The 15,063-nt window shown below is 37.5% G+C and overlaps 1 protein-coding gene across 3 annotated transcripts in view; it reads left to right on the top strand.

Moving 5' to 3' along the window:
- Positions 1 to 14,798, top strand: part of LRRC49 (leucine rich repeat containing 49) — a 135,242-nt gene extending 120,444 nt beyond the window's left edge. For all 3 annotated transcript variants that reach the window (XM_022579921.3, XM_089907040.1, XM_089907041.1), the window contains 3 exons: positions 323 to 432; positions 6,937 to 7,090; positions 12,765 to 14,798. In XM_022579921.3, coding sequence (XP_022435629.2) covers positions 323 to 432; positions 6,937 to 7,090; positions 12,765 to 12,968 — 468 coding nt within the window. In that variant the 3' untranslated portion in view covers positions 12,969 to 14,798. The remainder of the gene's footprint in view (positions 1 to 322; positions 433 to 6,936; positions 7,091 to 12,764) is intronic.
- The last annotated feature ends 265 nt before the right edge of the window (positions 14,799 to 15,063 follow it).

The raw sequence follows: 15,063 nt of genomic DNA, 5'->3' as shown, positions 1-15,063 counted from the left end.
TAAAAAAAATTCATTAAGAATTTAAGGTGTCTCAAGTATTATCCTTAGGAACCATGGCTTCTAAGTCAGAGCTAACTCCTCACTTCCCAGCCATCATCCATCACCATGGGCCACATTTGTGTCAATACATCTTCATTTTAATCAAGTGCAAGGAAGAAAGAGAAATATCAATGAGAACTCACTTTCCTCTTACAACCCAGGAGAATGTATTTTTCTGGACTAAAAGAAAATATTTAATCTGGAAATTTCTATGGAATTATGTTAGTTACATCAAGCTAAGAGGCAATGTCATTTTTGACCCTTCTCCTTCATTTCTCTTCAGGTGACACAAAATGATATGATAATGGCTGAAAGGCTCTTTGGAATCCTAGCACATGTGGCATCTTCTGAATTACCCCAGTACCATCTGATTTCAATTCTGGGTGATGCCAGGTAACCTTTAATTTCTATAGTTTTTATAGAAGTACTGTTGCACTAGAAAAAGAAATATATTCCACACACCTCTTCATTGTGCTATTTATTCATCCCACAAACATCCTAAATTTGTTTTGTGTCTGGCCCTCTCCAAAGTGTTGGAGGTATAAAGATGAATAAGACAAAGTTCTTGCTCTTGTGTGGCTTATAAGCTAATAAATTAACTTACTAGCTTATAAGCTAATAAGTTAAAGACATTTCAGATACTATAAGAGAGGGCTGTAGGAGCATAGGAGACACTACATTTTGGAAAAACGTTGGTGAAGGCTTCACAAAGGAGGTAACGTTTTTCTAGTTCTTCAGGAATACATAGGAGTTTTTTCAGGTACAGGGTATGAGGGAAAGAGATCTGCAAAGGCACAAGGGATTGTAAATAGTTCAGTATAATTGGAGCATAGGATGATTGCGAATTGTGATAGGAGATGAAGGTAGAAAGACTGATTGTGATCTGATTTTGAAGAGCCCAGAAATCCATGAAAAACAAAACTGAATACTGTGCTTTGTAATTAATTAAGCACAACAATCTGTGATTAGATTCGTGTTCTAGAAAGGCTGCCATTTAAGAGGACAGAGATGGAAGGAATGGAGACCAATCAAGAGGCTAGTCTGTAGTCCAGGAGAGAGATTATAAGGGTCTGAACTAAGACAGTGAGAATGGAGAAGAGGATAATTTGAAAAGTATTTCGAAGGCGTGTACCTGACAGAAAACACTGACTGACAGGACGTGGCACAGATAGAAGGAGAAAAGTCAAAGATGGTGTGTTAGTCATGATTCAGTTATAGATAATTCACTCTGGCTAGAGTAAGGAGAAAACAATTGATATATAAGAAATTAATTATCTACAGAATCATGGGAAGGAATAGGGAAGCCGTCTCTAGACTGGGCCTGGAAAGGATCTCAGAATGATACCACAGAACCAGTCCACCAAGGAAACGGCTACCTGTGCTATAGTCTGGGAGCTGGGTGATCAGGAGGCTTGTCCTGACCTTGCCCTCCAGGATCATACCACTTTTTACTTTGAGGATCAGGAAGTTCCCCATTCCCCTCCCCAAAACTTGGCTCCAGAGCCATGCTACCCTACTATACCAACAAAATGGGTATCTTGTGTGCTTACTTCCCCACTTAGTTCAGTTCTGATTGCATTGGTGTGAGGAGAAAAGGAGCAGAGTTGTCTCTAAGAAATTATAACCAAAGCCAATCTTCAGGTAAATTTGCAGCCTGAGTTTATAATACATGCATAGTTTAAAATGATTTCAAAATTTAAACATTACTATCTCTAGATACCTGGTAAAAACAAATGCACCTTCTGTCTGGAGGAAGGTACTCTCATCCTATCTCAGATAATCCCCATGGATAATTTTTAAGGACAATGACCAACACACAATGAAAAGAATTTTTTTTAAATAGCCAAGCACACAAGGAAATAAGGCACCATGTATAAGAACTAGCAGGAAAAAAATAGACCACAGAAACAGACCCACAAATACTTTCGATTTGGCATTATCACTTATAGATTATAAAATGACTATGCCTAATATATCAATATTTCATGGTATAAAAAACAAGGTTGAAAATATCTGGAGAAAACAGGAAATTTAAAAAAAGTGATCCATCAGATTTGAAGGGAAACTAAAGGAACTTCTATAAATGAAAAATATAATAAGCATAATTATTAAAGCTTAATTAAGAGGTTTAACAGCCAATTAGACACACCTGAAAAGAGAATCAGTAAACTGGGAAATAAACTAGAGAAGATTTTGCAAAATGCAGAACAAAGAAAAAAGAAATATGGAAAAATGGTTAAGAAATTTGAAGATGGAGTGACTTAGAAGATTTAACATGTTTGGAGTTTCAAAAAGACACAATAGAGAGCATGGGATAGAGATAACAGCAAAGAATTTTTTCAGAATTGATAAAATACACTAATCTACACATTAAATAAACTCATCCATTCCAAATTTGTTAAATTAAAAGAAATCTACACCTAGTCACATCACAGAACACTGACTATAAAGTAAAAATTTTTCAACAACCAGGAAAAGAGAGGTTATCGTCAAAGGAGTGCACATCAACAGTTGACTTCATAACAGCAACAGTGGAAGCCAGAAGACAGGGTAATGAATGTGTTCAATATACTGAAGTAAATTAATTGCCAAGCTAGAATTCCATACAGGCAAAAAAGTCTTTTAAGAATGAAGGTGGGGCTTCCCTGGTGGCGCAGTGGTTGAGAGTCTGCCTGCTGATGCAGAGGACACGGGTTCGTGCCCCGGTCCGGGAAGATCCCACATGCCGCGGAGCGGCTGGGCCCGTGAGCCATGGCCGTTGAGCCTGCGCGTCCGGAGCCTGTGCTCCGCAATGGGAGAGGCCACAACAGTGAGAGGCCCGCGTACCGCAAAAAAAAAAAAGAAAAAAAGAATGAAGGTGAAAGGGACTCCCCTGGTGTCACAGTGGTTAAGAATCCGTCTGCCAATGCAAGAGACACGGGTTCAAGCCCTGGTCTGGGAAGATCCCACGTGCCACGGAGCAACTGAGCCCATGCGCCACAACTACTGAGTCTGCTCTCTAGAGCCCACGAGCCACAACTACCGAGCCCTCATGTCACAACTACTGAAGCCTGCCCTCCTAGTGACCGTGCTCCGCAACAAGAGAAGCGCACTGCAACGAAGAGTAGCCCCTGCTCACAGCAAGTAGAGAAAGCCCACGCATGGCAACAAAGACCCAACACAGCCAAAAAAAACCAATTTTTAATAAATAAATTAAAATAAAAACCTTAAAACAATGAATGAAGGTGAAATAAAGACATTTTAAAACAAAATAATAAAAACAAAACTTAAGAGATTTCCCATCAGTATTCCTGCAGTAAATGATAAAGCCTATAATTAAGGCAGAAAGAAGCTGATCCCAGATAGAAATTCTGAGGTGCAGGAAGAGCTAAAGAGCAAGGAAAGTATTAAATTTGTGGGATAAAACTAAATGAACATTGACTATATAAAGCAACAGTAATAGTATTGTGAGATTTAAAAATGTAGAATTAAAATACACTACAATAGTAGTATATATATTGGGAGGGGTAGATGGAATTATAGTTTTCTAGGTCCTTGTATTATCTAGGATGAAGATATAGTAATTAAGTTTAAATGTTAGTAAGTTAAGAGTGCATGTTGTAATTTCTTTGGTAACCAAAGAATAAAAGAGTATATAGCTTCCAAACTAGTAAGGTCAGGGCAGGGGTGAGAAGTGGGGAGAAGAAAAAAAGGAAAAGAAACATAGAATATTTGGTCAAATAGAAAGAAAATAAGATGTTAGATTTAACCTAAATACTAGTATATCAGCAATTACACTTGTACCAAGACTCAGTGGCTTAAAAACAAGAAACATTTTCCCACTGAGTCTATAGGTCAACTGGGTGCTTCTTCTGCTCTCAGCTCCAGACCTCATGCATCTGCAGTCACCTGAGGGTTGGATAGGCAGCTCTGCAGATCTTCCCTAAGCTCTCTCACTTTTGGGGGGTCTGAGAAGTTGTAAGCTGGTCTATAAAGACCTTACTGAGGACAACTTGTTTCTGCTCCACATGGTCTTTCATATACCAGAAATCTTCCTGGGCTTGTTTTCACAGCAAAGGCAGGGTTTGAAGAGAGCACAGAAACATGCAAGGCCCCTTGAGGCCTAGGCTAAGAACTGGTACACCATGATTTCCCACATTCCATTGCAGTCACAGAGCAAGATTTAAGAGGCTCGGAGGTATACTTACCTAACTGTGAAATAATATTGTAAAGGGCATGGATTCAAGGGAGCCATTAATTATGACCAAATCTACCTCAGTGATAAAATGCAGATGTACTAATTGTTCTGGTTAAAAGTCAAAGATTGTCAGACTCAATTTAAAAAACAAGGAAGTTCAACTGTATGTTGTTGAAAAGAGACACATCTGAAACATAAGGTTACATAAAGTTTGAAAGTAAAAAAGTGGTAAAAGATAAACAACATCAATACTAACCAAATAAAAACAAAGTAGCCATTGAGGACTAAATAAACTAAGGGTAAAAGCAATACTAGAAATAAAGAGGATCATTTCAAGTGATAACAGGTTCAGTTCACCAGAAATATCAATTTGCTAATTTACTTTGTCTGCAACCTATATAAGCTTAGCCTTAAAAACTTATAAACCAAAAATTGACATTACTGCAAGCCCACAGCTGCAGTGGAAAGTTTTAATATACCCCTGATTAATTAATAGAAAAAGGATGTAAAATACTTGAACAACATGATTAACAAACTTGACTTAGCCATTTAGAGAACATTACCTGAAACAACTGCAGAACACAAATTCTTTTCAAGCATACATGGACTATTTATAATAATTGATCAGATACTATCCAGAAAGCAGATGTCAACAGATTCCAAAGGATTTACATGGACTATGCTCTCCATTCAAAATGCAATTAAACTTTAACTCAGTTACAAATGTTAGCCAGGAAATCCCCATGTATTTGGAAATTAATGCATTTCTAAATAAACTACAAGTTAAAGACAATTTTATAATGTAATTTTGAAACGACCTTGAACTGAAATGTAATAAAAAAATACCACATTTCAAAACTTGTGAGATCAAGTTACCGTGGTGCTAAATGGAAACATTTTAGCCCTGAAATGGGTACATTAGGAAAGAATAAAGACTGAAAATGAATGAGCTAAACATTTACCTGAAGAAGTTAGGAAAACAATAGCAAAATAATCCTGAAGCAAGTTAAAGAAAAGAAATAATGACATTAAAAACTTAATTAATGAAAAATTGATTATTTGAAAAGACTAATAAAAGTGATGGATAATTTGTATATTGCTTTTGTAATTAAAAATCAATAAAATAAATGCAGATAAATACCTATATGTTACTTCTTCTTTTTAAGAGTGAGAAAATTATGCTACTGAAATATCCAGTAAAAGGGACTGATTATGTAAATTGATCTGCATCACAATTGAATTTTATTCATTCATTAAAATATTAATTTTAATAACACAGAAAATGCTTATTATATACCATTAAGCAAAAACAGTATACAAAACTGGTTGTTTAGTATGATCTTTTTTTTTTTACATCTTTATTGGAGTATAATTGCTTTACAATTATGATCTTAACTTTTTACAAAAATTTATAGAAAGAGCCTGCAAAGAAATATGTCTAATGTGAACAGTGTTAATGATTTACATAGATTTATATGCTATAGACTTATGGGTGATTTTACTCTATTTTTTTATACTTTTCAAAATGCGTACCCCTTATAATTTCTAAAACAGTCGTGTTATACTCTTAAATTGGGAAAAGGAAGACATTTTAAAAAGATATATTCCTTTTCTGCTCCCAATCTTCAGTTCACAGTTCATAGTAAAGTATTTATATCACTTCCCTGAGAGACACGCTAAGTGGTAGAAACCAGAAAGTGACCTTCATGAAGGATGAGTTGCAGTCCTCTGGAATTCTAGGCTTATGGGTCTGCAAGTGATGCTATGAGCACTGTTTCTGTTCTTCATAATCAAACGAAGCTTCCTGTTTCATTATTTACCTCCTAATAAGATCTTACCCTGATATGATAACAGTTAGAGGTTTTGGGGTTTTTTGTGTTTTGATTTTACCTAAACTTAAACCAGTATTCCAGTCCATTTCTTTTATATATATATAAATTTATTTATTTTATTTATTCATTTTTGGCTGCATTGGGTCTTCTTTGCTGCACACGGGCTTTCTCTAGTTGTGGTGAGCGGGGGCTACTCTTCATTGCGGTGTGTGTGCTTCTCATTGTGGTGGCTTCTCTTTTTGTGGAGCATGGGCTCTAGGCACATGGGCTTCAGTAGTTGTGGCGCACAGGCTCAGTAGTTGTGGCCCGCGGGCTCTAGAGCTCAGGCTCAGTAGTTATGGCGCACGGGCTTTGTTGCTCCGCAGCATATGGGATCTTCCCAGACCAGACATCGAACCCATGTCCCCTGCATTGGCAGGCGGATTCTTAACCACTGCGCCACCAGGGGAGTCCCTCCATTCCATTTCTAGCTATGGGCAATACTACTGAGCTGTGTAATAGAATTATGAACTATTTGTGTGATTTATAAGATGTGTAACTAACATGTTTTATGGGATATAAAGACTTTGACAGTTTGGTCTACTACATGTGTAATTAGGGTTGGTCCTCTGTGATTCTTTAAGTTTTTTTTTTTTTTTCGAGTTTTTTCACTTTAGAAATGCTTGAGACATGTTTTTGTTGATGATTGGTAGTTGTGAAACAAAAGAATTTGAGTTGTATAGCTTAATTAGTAGAGAGATTGGGGTAGTGAACTGACTTAAAAAAACTCAAACTCATAAAACAGATATTCAAAAAAGCATATGCTACCCTCTAAAGTCAACAAAAACTGGACATATTTTCACAAATCACATAAGTAACTCTCTAAATCTCTTTACTGTCTTTCTACAGGAAGAAGCAATTCCGGTATCTTCTAGAAACGAAAGGGAAAAAACCTGGTATTGTCAATGAAGAAAATAATGATAGCAAGAGACTTGTGGGAGAAAGCACAAATCGTGCTACACTAAATTATACCACAAGAGACTTTTATAATGAAAAGCTAGAGGTAAAACTGTCATTATCTTTGGAACCTATTGTCTGGATAAATCCCAAATGGCTTGAGACTTGTACGTTTCTCTCCTAATCAGTTAGGATAACCTTTTTTTGTTCTGGAATGTTAGCCAGCCTTATATACAGGGCTGGGGACAGTAGGCACCAAGACATTAGGGAGAAGTAGAACCCATAGTTTCAATATATTTAAGCAGAAAAAAAAAAGTTCAAAAGAAGTAGGTACCAAAAATCTAGACCAAAGTAGGTCCAGATCTCTCTGAATTAAGAAAAGTGATATAGGCTTGCTCTGAGTACTTAACTAGCCTGTGCTGGACTGGCAGAAGACACAGCAGAACCTCCATTTCTGTTCTCTTTGCCTAGGTCCTTGATGTTTTAATTCACTCTTTTATTGTCCTACACCATTACCTTCTGTGTTCTTAGTCACATCATTTTAACCTATTCTGTTTCCACTGTAGCTATTTAGACAGAAAAGCTGGAACCAGTTCTTTATTCCTTTATGTATTCAGAAGTTTACTGAGGGAATATTGTGTTAGGGTACTGCAGAACTACACAGAAGAAAACCATGCAGTGCCTGCCTTGATGGAACTCAGAGAAAGCTGAAGAAACAAGTCATCTAAATAACAATAGAAAGTTAAGATTCTACAAGAGATTTTGAGGGGACTAAGTGGTGTGTGTGTATATATATATGGTGTGGGTATATATACGTATACACAAAATGGCCAAACATTTTTCAAATGTTTTATAACAGCTGTGAGATTCTTTATTCAAACCATATTGTAGCTGGAAACTCAGTATTGCAAAAGAAAGCAAAACAGCAGAGCTGTTCTTGTTGTAGATGGAGTTCAGAGCTTTATTTGATTGAATCTTCTATTCTTTTCCTTTCCCTCACTTCACCCCCAGTCCTGAAGCATCTTTTCTGGAACCCGTGGGGCTCTAAGGATTATAGCTTGAAAAATACTTGAGAACTCAGTGCAACAATATTTTTATAGCATCCTGAAAAATGTTCAGATTCTGCTTTAAATTTTTCTGGTGAAGAAAGGTTGCTGCTTCCTGAGGTAGCTGCATATCACTGAACAACTCTAACAGTGAAGAAATTCTTACCCATGTTAAGCTGAAATCTGCCTCCTAATAACTTTCAGTTAGTGATCCTAGTATTGCCTTACGTAGAAAAGAGAACAAGTCTTTCTTATGAAAACTCTTCAAATACTTGAAGTCAGTTCCTTGAGGTCCTCTCTATAGTCATACTTTCATTCATTCAAAAATCATTTGTTGAGCAACGATCGCACATAATGCTTGGGCTGTAAGAAGTCACTGTGCTTATCCTCATGGATCTCACATTCTAATGGGGGTGATAGACATGTGCAGGGATAAATGTAAATCACTACATCAAGAGAGTAGAAGAGGGATAGCTTATCCTGATCAAGAGAGGCTTTCTAGAGAAGAAGCTTCCTGAAATCTTAAAGGATAAAATATAGCTATATGATAAAGGGAAAAGGGCATTTCTAGGAAATAGCACAGTACGAATAAAAGACATGGAAGCATAAATTAGATAAGGAGAGGGCCAGGAACTTTAAGCAGTTCACTGTTGTTGAAGCACAGAGACTGAGGTAGATGGTGTTAGAAGATGAGACTGGGAAGGTAGTAAGAGGGGAAAGAGATTGAATTTAATCCCTTGGCAAATAGGAGCTTCCTGATGTTGCGAAGAGGGAAAATGAAAGCCAAGCTGGCAGGATTATGAGTCCTTGTCTTCCTGAAAGCAGTCAGTTCTAGGAGTCAAAAATTAATACTGATTTCAATAAAGGACATTTAGAAAAATATCAAGGAGCTGCTTGCAAAACAAGAACAGTTTCATAGAGAAATCTACCAACTCTTTAAGGAACAGACAATTCCAATAATTCTTGAATTGTTCAAGAGTATTAAAAAAGAGGAAAACTTTTTCACTTTTTAAAGTCAGACAGTGTAACATTGAATCCAAACCTTCCAGGACTGCACAGAAAAAAGAAAAGCCAGACCAAATACCTAAAAATATTGATGATGCAAAAATCCTTAAAAAATTATATCAAGCAAAATACAGCAGAACATTAAATGAATAATGAAACATTACAGCCAAGTATGGTTTAGTCTAGGAATGTGAGAAATATTCGATATCAGTAAATTATTAATAGATCTAAGGTAAAAATTTGTGATTATTTCTATAGATATTCAAAAGGCATTTCATGCAATTCAACATCTGTCCTTAATTTTTTCAACTCAATAAATAGGATAATTAGAAATTGCATAGATAGCTGTAGTAATTAAGGCAGTATAGGAATAGATACATAGACCCATGGACAAAATAGCCAGAACTATCCCACGTATACAGGAAAACTTTCTACAGAGAGCAGGTATTGCAGACTAGTACAGACAGACTATCTAATAAATGCTACTGAGGAAATGGAATATCAAATCAGAAATAAATACAGACCCCCTGCTTCACACCACACAAGAAAAATTAACTCCATATCAAATAACCCAAGCATGAAAAGCAAACCTTTAAAGTTCTCATTTAAAAAACAGATGAAACCATGACCTTGATTGGGTAGGCTATGATTTTCTAAAATCCCAAAGGCACAAACTAGAGGGGAAAAATTTGATAAATTTGGCAGTAGAAGTCATTTTTAGTCAAAACAGGGATAGTTTCAGTGGAGTCATATAAGCAGAGTCCTGATTAAAGTGGTTTGAGCAGTAAGTAAGCAATCAAGAAGTAAAGACAGCGAACGTTGACTACTGTTTTGAGAAATATCAAAGGGAAAAAACTTGAAGCCACATAACATTATAGAAAGAATACTACACCATTAGGAGACTTGGATTTGAGCCCATGATTCCACCACTTATTTATTGCCTGAAAGACCTTGCCCATGTCCCTTAATCACCTTCTCTCGACTCACAACCTAGCATTCACCACTTCTTAAAAAATATTTAAATCACTGCAACACAAAGTGCTCATTCTCTCTCCTCTGTATATCCTGAGTTGTTAAAGGAATTACTTGAAGTAATTTTCTCACAAATCAGGGTAAGCAGACCCTTTCATTATACATATGACATGTATAATTCTGTTGCTTGGTAGTTGGTCATTCAACCTCCTGACTCATTCTAAAAAAGATTTAAGGGGCTTGCTTCCCTGGTGGCGCAGTGGTTGAGAATCTGCCTGCTAATGCAGGGGACACGGGTTCGAGCCCTGGTCTGGGAGGATCCCACATGCCACGGAGCAACTAGGCCCGTGAGCCACAACTACTGAGCCTGCACGTCTGGAGCCTGTGCTCCACAACAAGAGAGGCCGCGACAGTGAGAGGCCTGTGCACTGCGATGAAGAGTGTCCCCTGCTTGCCACAACTATAGAAAGCCCTCACACAGAAACGAAAACCCAACATAGCAAAAATAAATAAATAAATAAACTCCTACCCCCAACATCTTAAAAAAAAAAAAAAGATTTAAGATGGACGGAGAGCTGAAAGGGACTTTAAAGAATCCAGTCATGTTCTTAGACAGGTAAGGAAAACTGGAAACTTAGGTGAACTACTGAGGCTCACATGGTGAGATCCTGACTGAACTGCCTCTAGAACTCACACCTTCTGATTCCTGACCTTGGCTTCCTTCACAGTATATCATGCTGTTTCCTGAAGTCTTCTTGACCACCCCAGCACAAAGGGCTCTCGCTTCTTTGAACAATGATTGTATTTGCCATCTAAACATCTCATTCAGCACTGATTTACTGTTTCATTTCTTTCAGTTAAGCTTTTAACATGTGTAGGCCATTGTTGATCCCTGAATGGTGAGTGATTGCATAGAGAAATCTTATATGTCATAGGAAGATTTCCAAAATATGCCTCTGTTAGAGGAAGTTAGTGACACTTGGGACTCACCATTAATTTATATTAATTAATCAAGAACCTAAAACATATTTTGTTGTTTTATAAATTGTAAAAATTTAGAAAAGGAAGAGAAATAGAAAAAAGGAGCAAAAAATACTCATTGTCTCAATACCCAAAGACAATCTTAATGACACTTCAGTATATTTTTTTATTAATTTTCTATATATTTTTGTAACTTTTAAATGAAAATTTCAAACATACAACAAAGTTGAAAGAATTTTACAGTAAACACCCAATACCCAAACCTAAATTCTACTCTTAGTATTGTACTGTACAGTGTACTTGCTTTGTCACTTATCTATGCATTTACCCATCCTCTATCCATCAACAATCCACCTTATTTTTGAAATTTATTTTAAAGTAATTGCACACATTACCACACCTCTCCCTAAATAATTCAGCATGCAGGTCATTAGAGTTCAGTATTTCATATAGTTTCTTATTTTGAGGTAAAATTTATATACAGTGAAATGTAAATCTTAGGAGTATAGTCGCTAAGTTTTGACAAATACATACACTTATGTAACCCAACCTCTATCAAAATTTCATTTTGTACTTTTCTTTTTCCACTTAACATTATAATGTAAGCATTTTCCTTGTGATTACAAATCTCTGTAGTGTGATTTTAATGGCAACATTTGTTGATATTTTAAATTTAACTATTTTAAAATTATTTTGGTGTTTTGATTTGAGTTGGAGGTTTCAGTATATCCTTTTCCAAGCAGTTGAACCTATTGACTCATTGACATTTATTATTTCTTTCTTCCTCCATTTATGTGAATTGCTTCTTCTATAATTCTGATTATCTGATCAATTCCATTGATTTTTTCCATATATATATTATGGCACTTTCCATCATCATGCCTAGATACTCAAAGTATCAACAGCCGAAATAAATGTTGAATTTTTGCATTAATCAAAATGGCTTTGTTTCAGCCTCTAGGATGATATCGAGGCCCAGTGCCCCAGTAGCCTCCGGCCCAAAACCTCCTCTGTTGTGTTTTGAACCCAGGTTTTTCATTTGCAGACTGCCAGACCCAGAAGTTGAGTGGGAACACTGTCTCTTCTGAAGGCCAAGTTCTGGGTCCCAGGCTTGTATATATGTCCTCTTCCTCCTTGTACACTTTTCCCAACTTTGTCCAAATGGTCTTGGCCGCATGAGTCAGTGTAATGCATCACTACATGCTTTCCTAAAATACAGAGTGAATTCAGAGTATGGATATTTCAAATATGTATATGGATATTAACTGACCTCATACTAATTAAGAGTGTCAGCCTCAGTGCCCTGATGTATTTACTACTAGAAGTCATGAATCTATGCATTCAGTTAATTTGTGCGAAGTAAACTACTTTCACTGAGAAAGGAGAAAGTATATCGATGAAGAAATAGTTGTTATGATCCAGTGATTCCAATAAAGAAACACTTTTCTTAACTGTAGTTTAAAAGCTTTATTTCCCCCCACAATTAGCAAATGGGTTTCATATTAGTTCACCTGGAAGTTTTCTTCCTACAGCTGCCAAGAAATACATTTTTAACAGAGCTGTCCCACGGAGGTGGGAGTGGACTGGAAAGAAGTGAGCTCCCAGTTGCTGTCTTTACTCAAGCAGAGCTCTGTGTCCAGAGTGTCTAGGAAAGTCTTCCTGCTATGAGGGGTGGGGGTCAGAATAGATTATTTCAAGTTTCTCTGGTTCAGGTAATTGTTGCTTTGGTTTTGGGATTAATTATGATTGACTGTAAAATGTTCTTTTTTTAAACAGGAAATAAAGGAAAAAAAGAAATTCTGCAAGATGTATATCGAGGATCTTGTGAAGGAAGCCACAGAAATCAACATGAAAAATGAGGCTTTGCAGAAGCTTTGGCCACAGATGTTCATTGAGCTTGTTAGGGACGCAGTCATGGAGATCCGCAATAAAAATTCCTATATGAAGCTTTGCCTACAGCAGATAACTGACCAAAAATAGAAATGGCTTTTAGTTACAGTTGATTTTTGCAGTTTTATGTTTTTGAAGGTTGAAAATATGCAGGTTAAACATGTTAAAACAACAACAACGCTATCCTACAAACTAGAAAGACTAGCGTCAAAGCATTATTGCCTACTGTTCTTGTTGTTAAAGGTTAGGAAGGAAAGAAGGAAAGAGTGGGAAAGGGAGGAGTCATTTCCTGTGTATGTTGACCAAGCAATCTTTGGGAACTAAGCAGTCTTTAGAGATAGCCTGGGCCTTGAATGGGCCCCGCATCTTCAGCTCTTGCTTTTAACTGGTGCCCCTGCTATAGCCCAAAGCACGTAGTGTTTGCTCATGTTTCAGCATGAGTTGCTTCTATCTACTTTCAGCTGATAATTTTTAGTTACTTGCCTCTTTATTTTATGTCATTATTTCAAAGCCAAAAAATGTTCTTTTTTATGAGTGAAGAATAAACTTATTAATAAATTAGTTTAAAAGAAAATGTGTTTGCCTCCTTAATCCGGTCAGAATTGTCATATTTATTATATGTTTCTCTTTAGCTGAGTGGGAGCCCTTCTCTTCACTTATATAGGAAGAGGCCTCATTATTCTAAGGATGCATCCTCAGGGCACCAAAGGGGGTCCTGGGGGGCCACTATAGGCAGAAGATATGAAAATGAGTCAAAACTGGAACAGGAGGAAAATGCTTTTTCTTAGGAGATCCTGAGTGTATGTAAAATGTGGTGACTAATCATTAAGTCTGCTTCTCTGAATCGTGTTTCTTTCTGTTGTTAGCTATTCTAAGGCTCTTTTTTTAGGTAGGCATGTATACCTGTACCTCAAAATTATTAGGGATTTATGAGTGAAAGTTTCTAATTTTTCTAATTCCAGTTGAAGGTCAGACAGGTAAATAAGATGTAAGCTGGGTGTTGTCATACGTCCTGCTGGTGAGGAGGGTGTTTGGAGCCCATTACCATAGCCAGAAGTGATACAACTTTAGAAACACAATCTTACAGGCCAATAACTAGGAATTCTCCAATTTTCTCACATTTTACCAGGCAACTCTATCACAACAGGACCACCAGGATGTGGGAAAATGAGAACAGAAGTTACGGGACAACAAAGTCGTACGGAAATGCTCGGAAGGAAGTGAGGTAAGCTGCCTTTGCAGTTCTAAGAAAGGCCTACATCCTTAAGAGCTCGTGGTCACCCTCCCCCAAGAAGGAGTGCTGAAGTTTAGGAGGTTAGCATGATGTTTCAGAACGTAGCCTTTTAAGTGTCACGGTCCTGGGTTTGCATCTCAGCACTTCAGCTCCCAGTTTAGTGACCCATCTGCACCTCAATTTCCTCATAATAGTACCTACCTCATAAGATTGTTCTGAGGATCAAATGAGATAATGCATTTAAAGCATTTATCATAATGCCTGGAGCAAAGTGACCACCCAGTAAAAGAAGCTGTTCTTCTTCTAGAAACAGGTTGAACCACAGAGTTGGTGCCCCAGGACAGGAAGAACTCAGTGTCTGCTGATAATCCTCTGTCTCTAAATTGAAACTTACGGACCATCTCTCATCTGTCTGGTAAAGGGTGATCTCTCCTGGGGTCTCTGTCTTATTTGGTAGAGAAATGAGACCTACCTTGAGGGTGATGTTGAGATGAGAAATAAGAATATCTTGTTCGTGGGCTTCTAGGAAATAGGAGAGGCAAGAACATGTGACTCCTCAGGCATGTGGGGAATGGTTGCTCGCTCAAGGCCAGGCAGGTGAATGCCTGGCTGTTTCAGAAATGACCTGTCTAGCTTCCTGAATGCTGCCTCTCCTCCCCTAACCCTCCCACCCCTGATGCTAAAGAGACTTGACCCTCACATTCACATGAATTCTTGGCCCTCCGCAATCCTCCTGGGTATTTAAGGAACCGAAGGTCAGCACATGCTGACTTGGCAGAAAGCCTACGCGCACTGCTGCCTCTGCCCAGACCACCTGCTTCTGGCCTTCTCGTTCCTGAAACCAAACCTCCTTAATGCCCCAGCTTTAGTCACTTGGTCTCTCATCCCTTTGTACCTGAGCCCCCTCTTGACTACCCCCACTGCCTCATACCGATTGATTTCTACTACTTG

The sequence above is a fragment of the Delphinapterus leucas genome, chromosome 2 (assembly GCF_059928025.1).
Source record: "Delphinapterus leucas isolate spDelLeu-1000000601 "Yukka" chromosome 2, BTC_Dleu_Yukka2, whole genome shotgun sequence".
In the NCBI taxonomy this organism is placed as follows: Eukaryota; Metazoa; Chordata; class Mammalia; order Artiodactyla; family Monodontidae; genus Delphinapterus; species Delphinapterus leucas.
The sequence above is the reverse complement of the archived record's forward strand: the minus strand, read 5'-3'. Positions and strand labels throughout refer to the sequence as shown.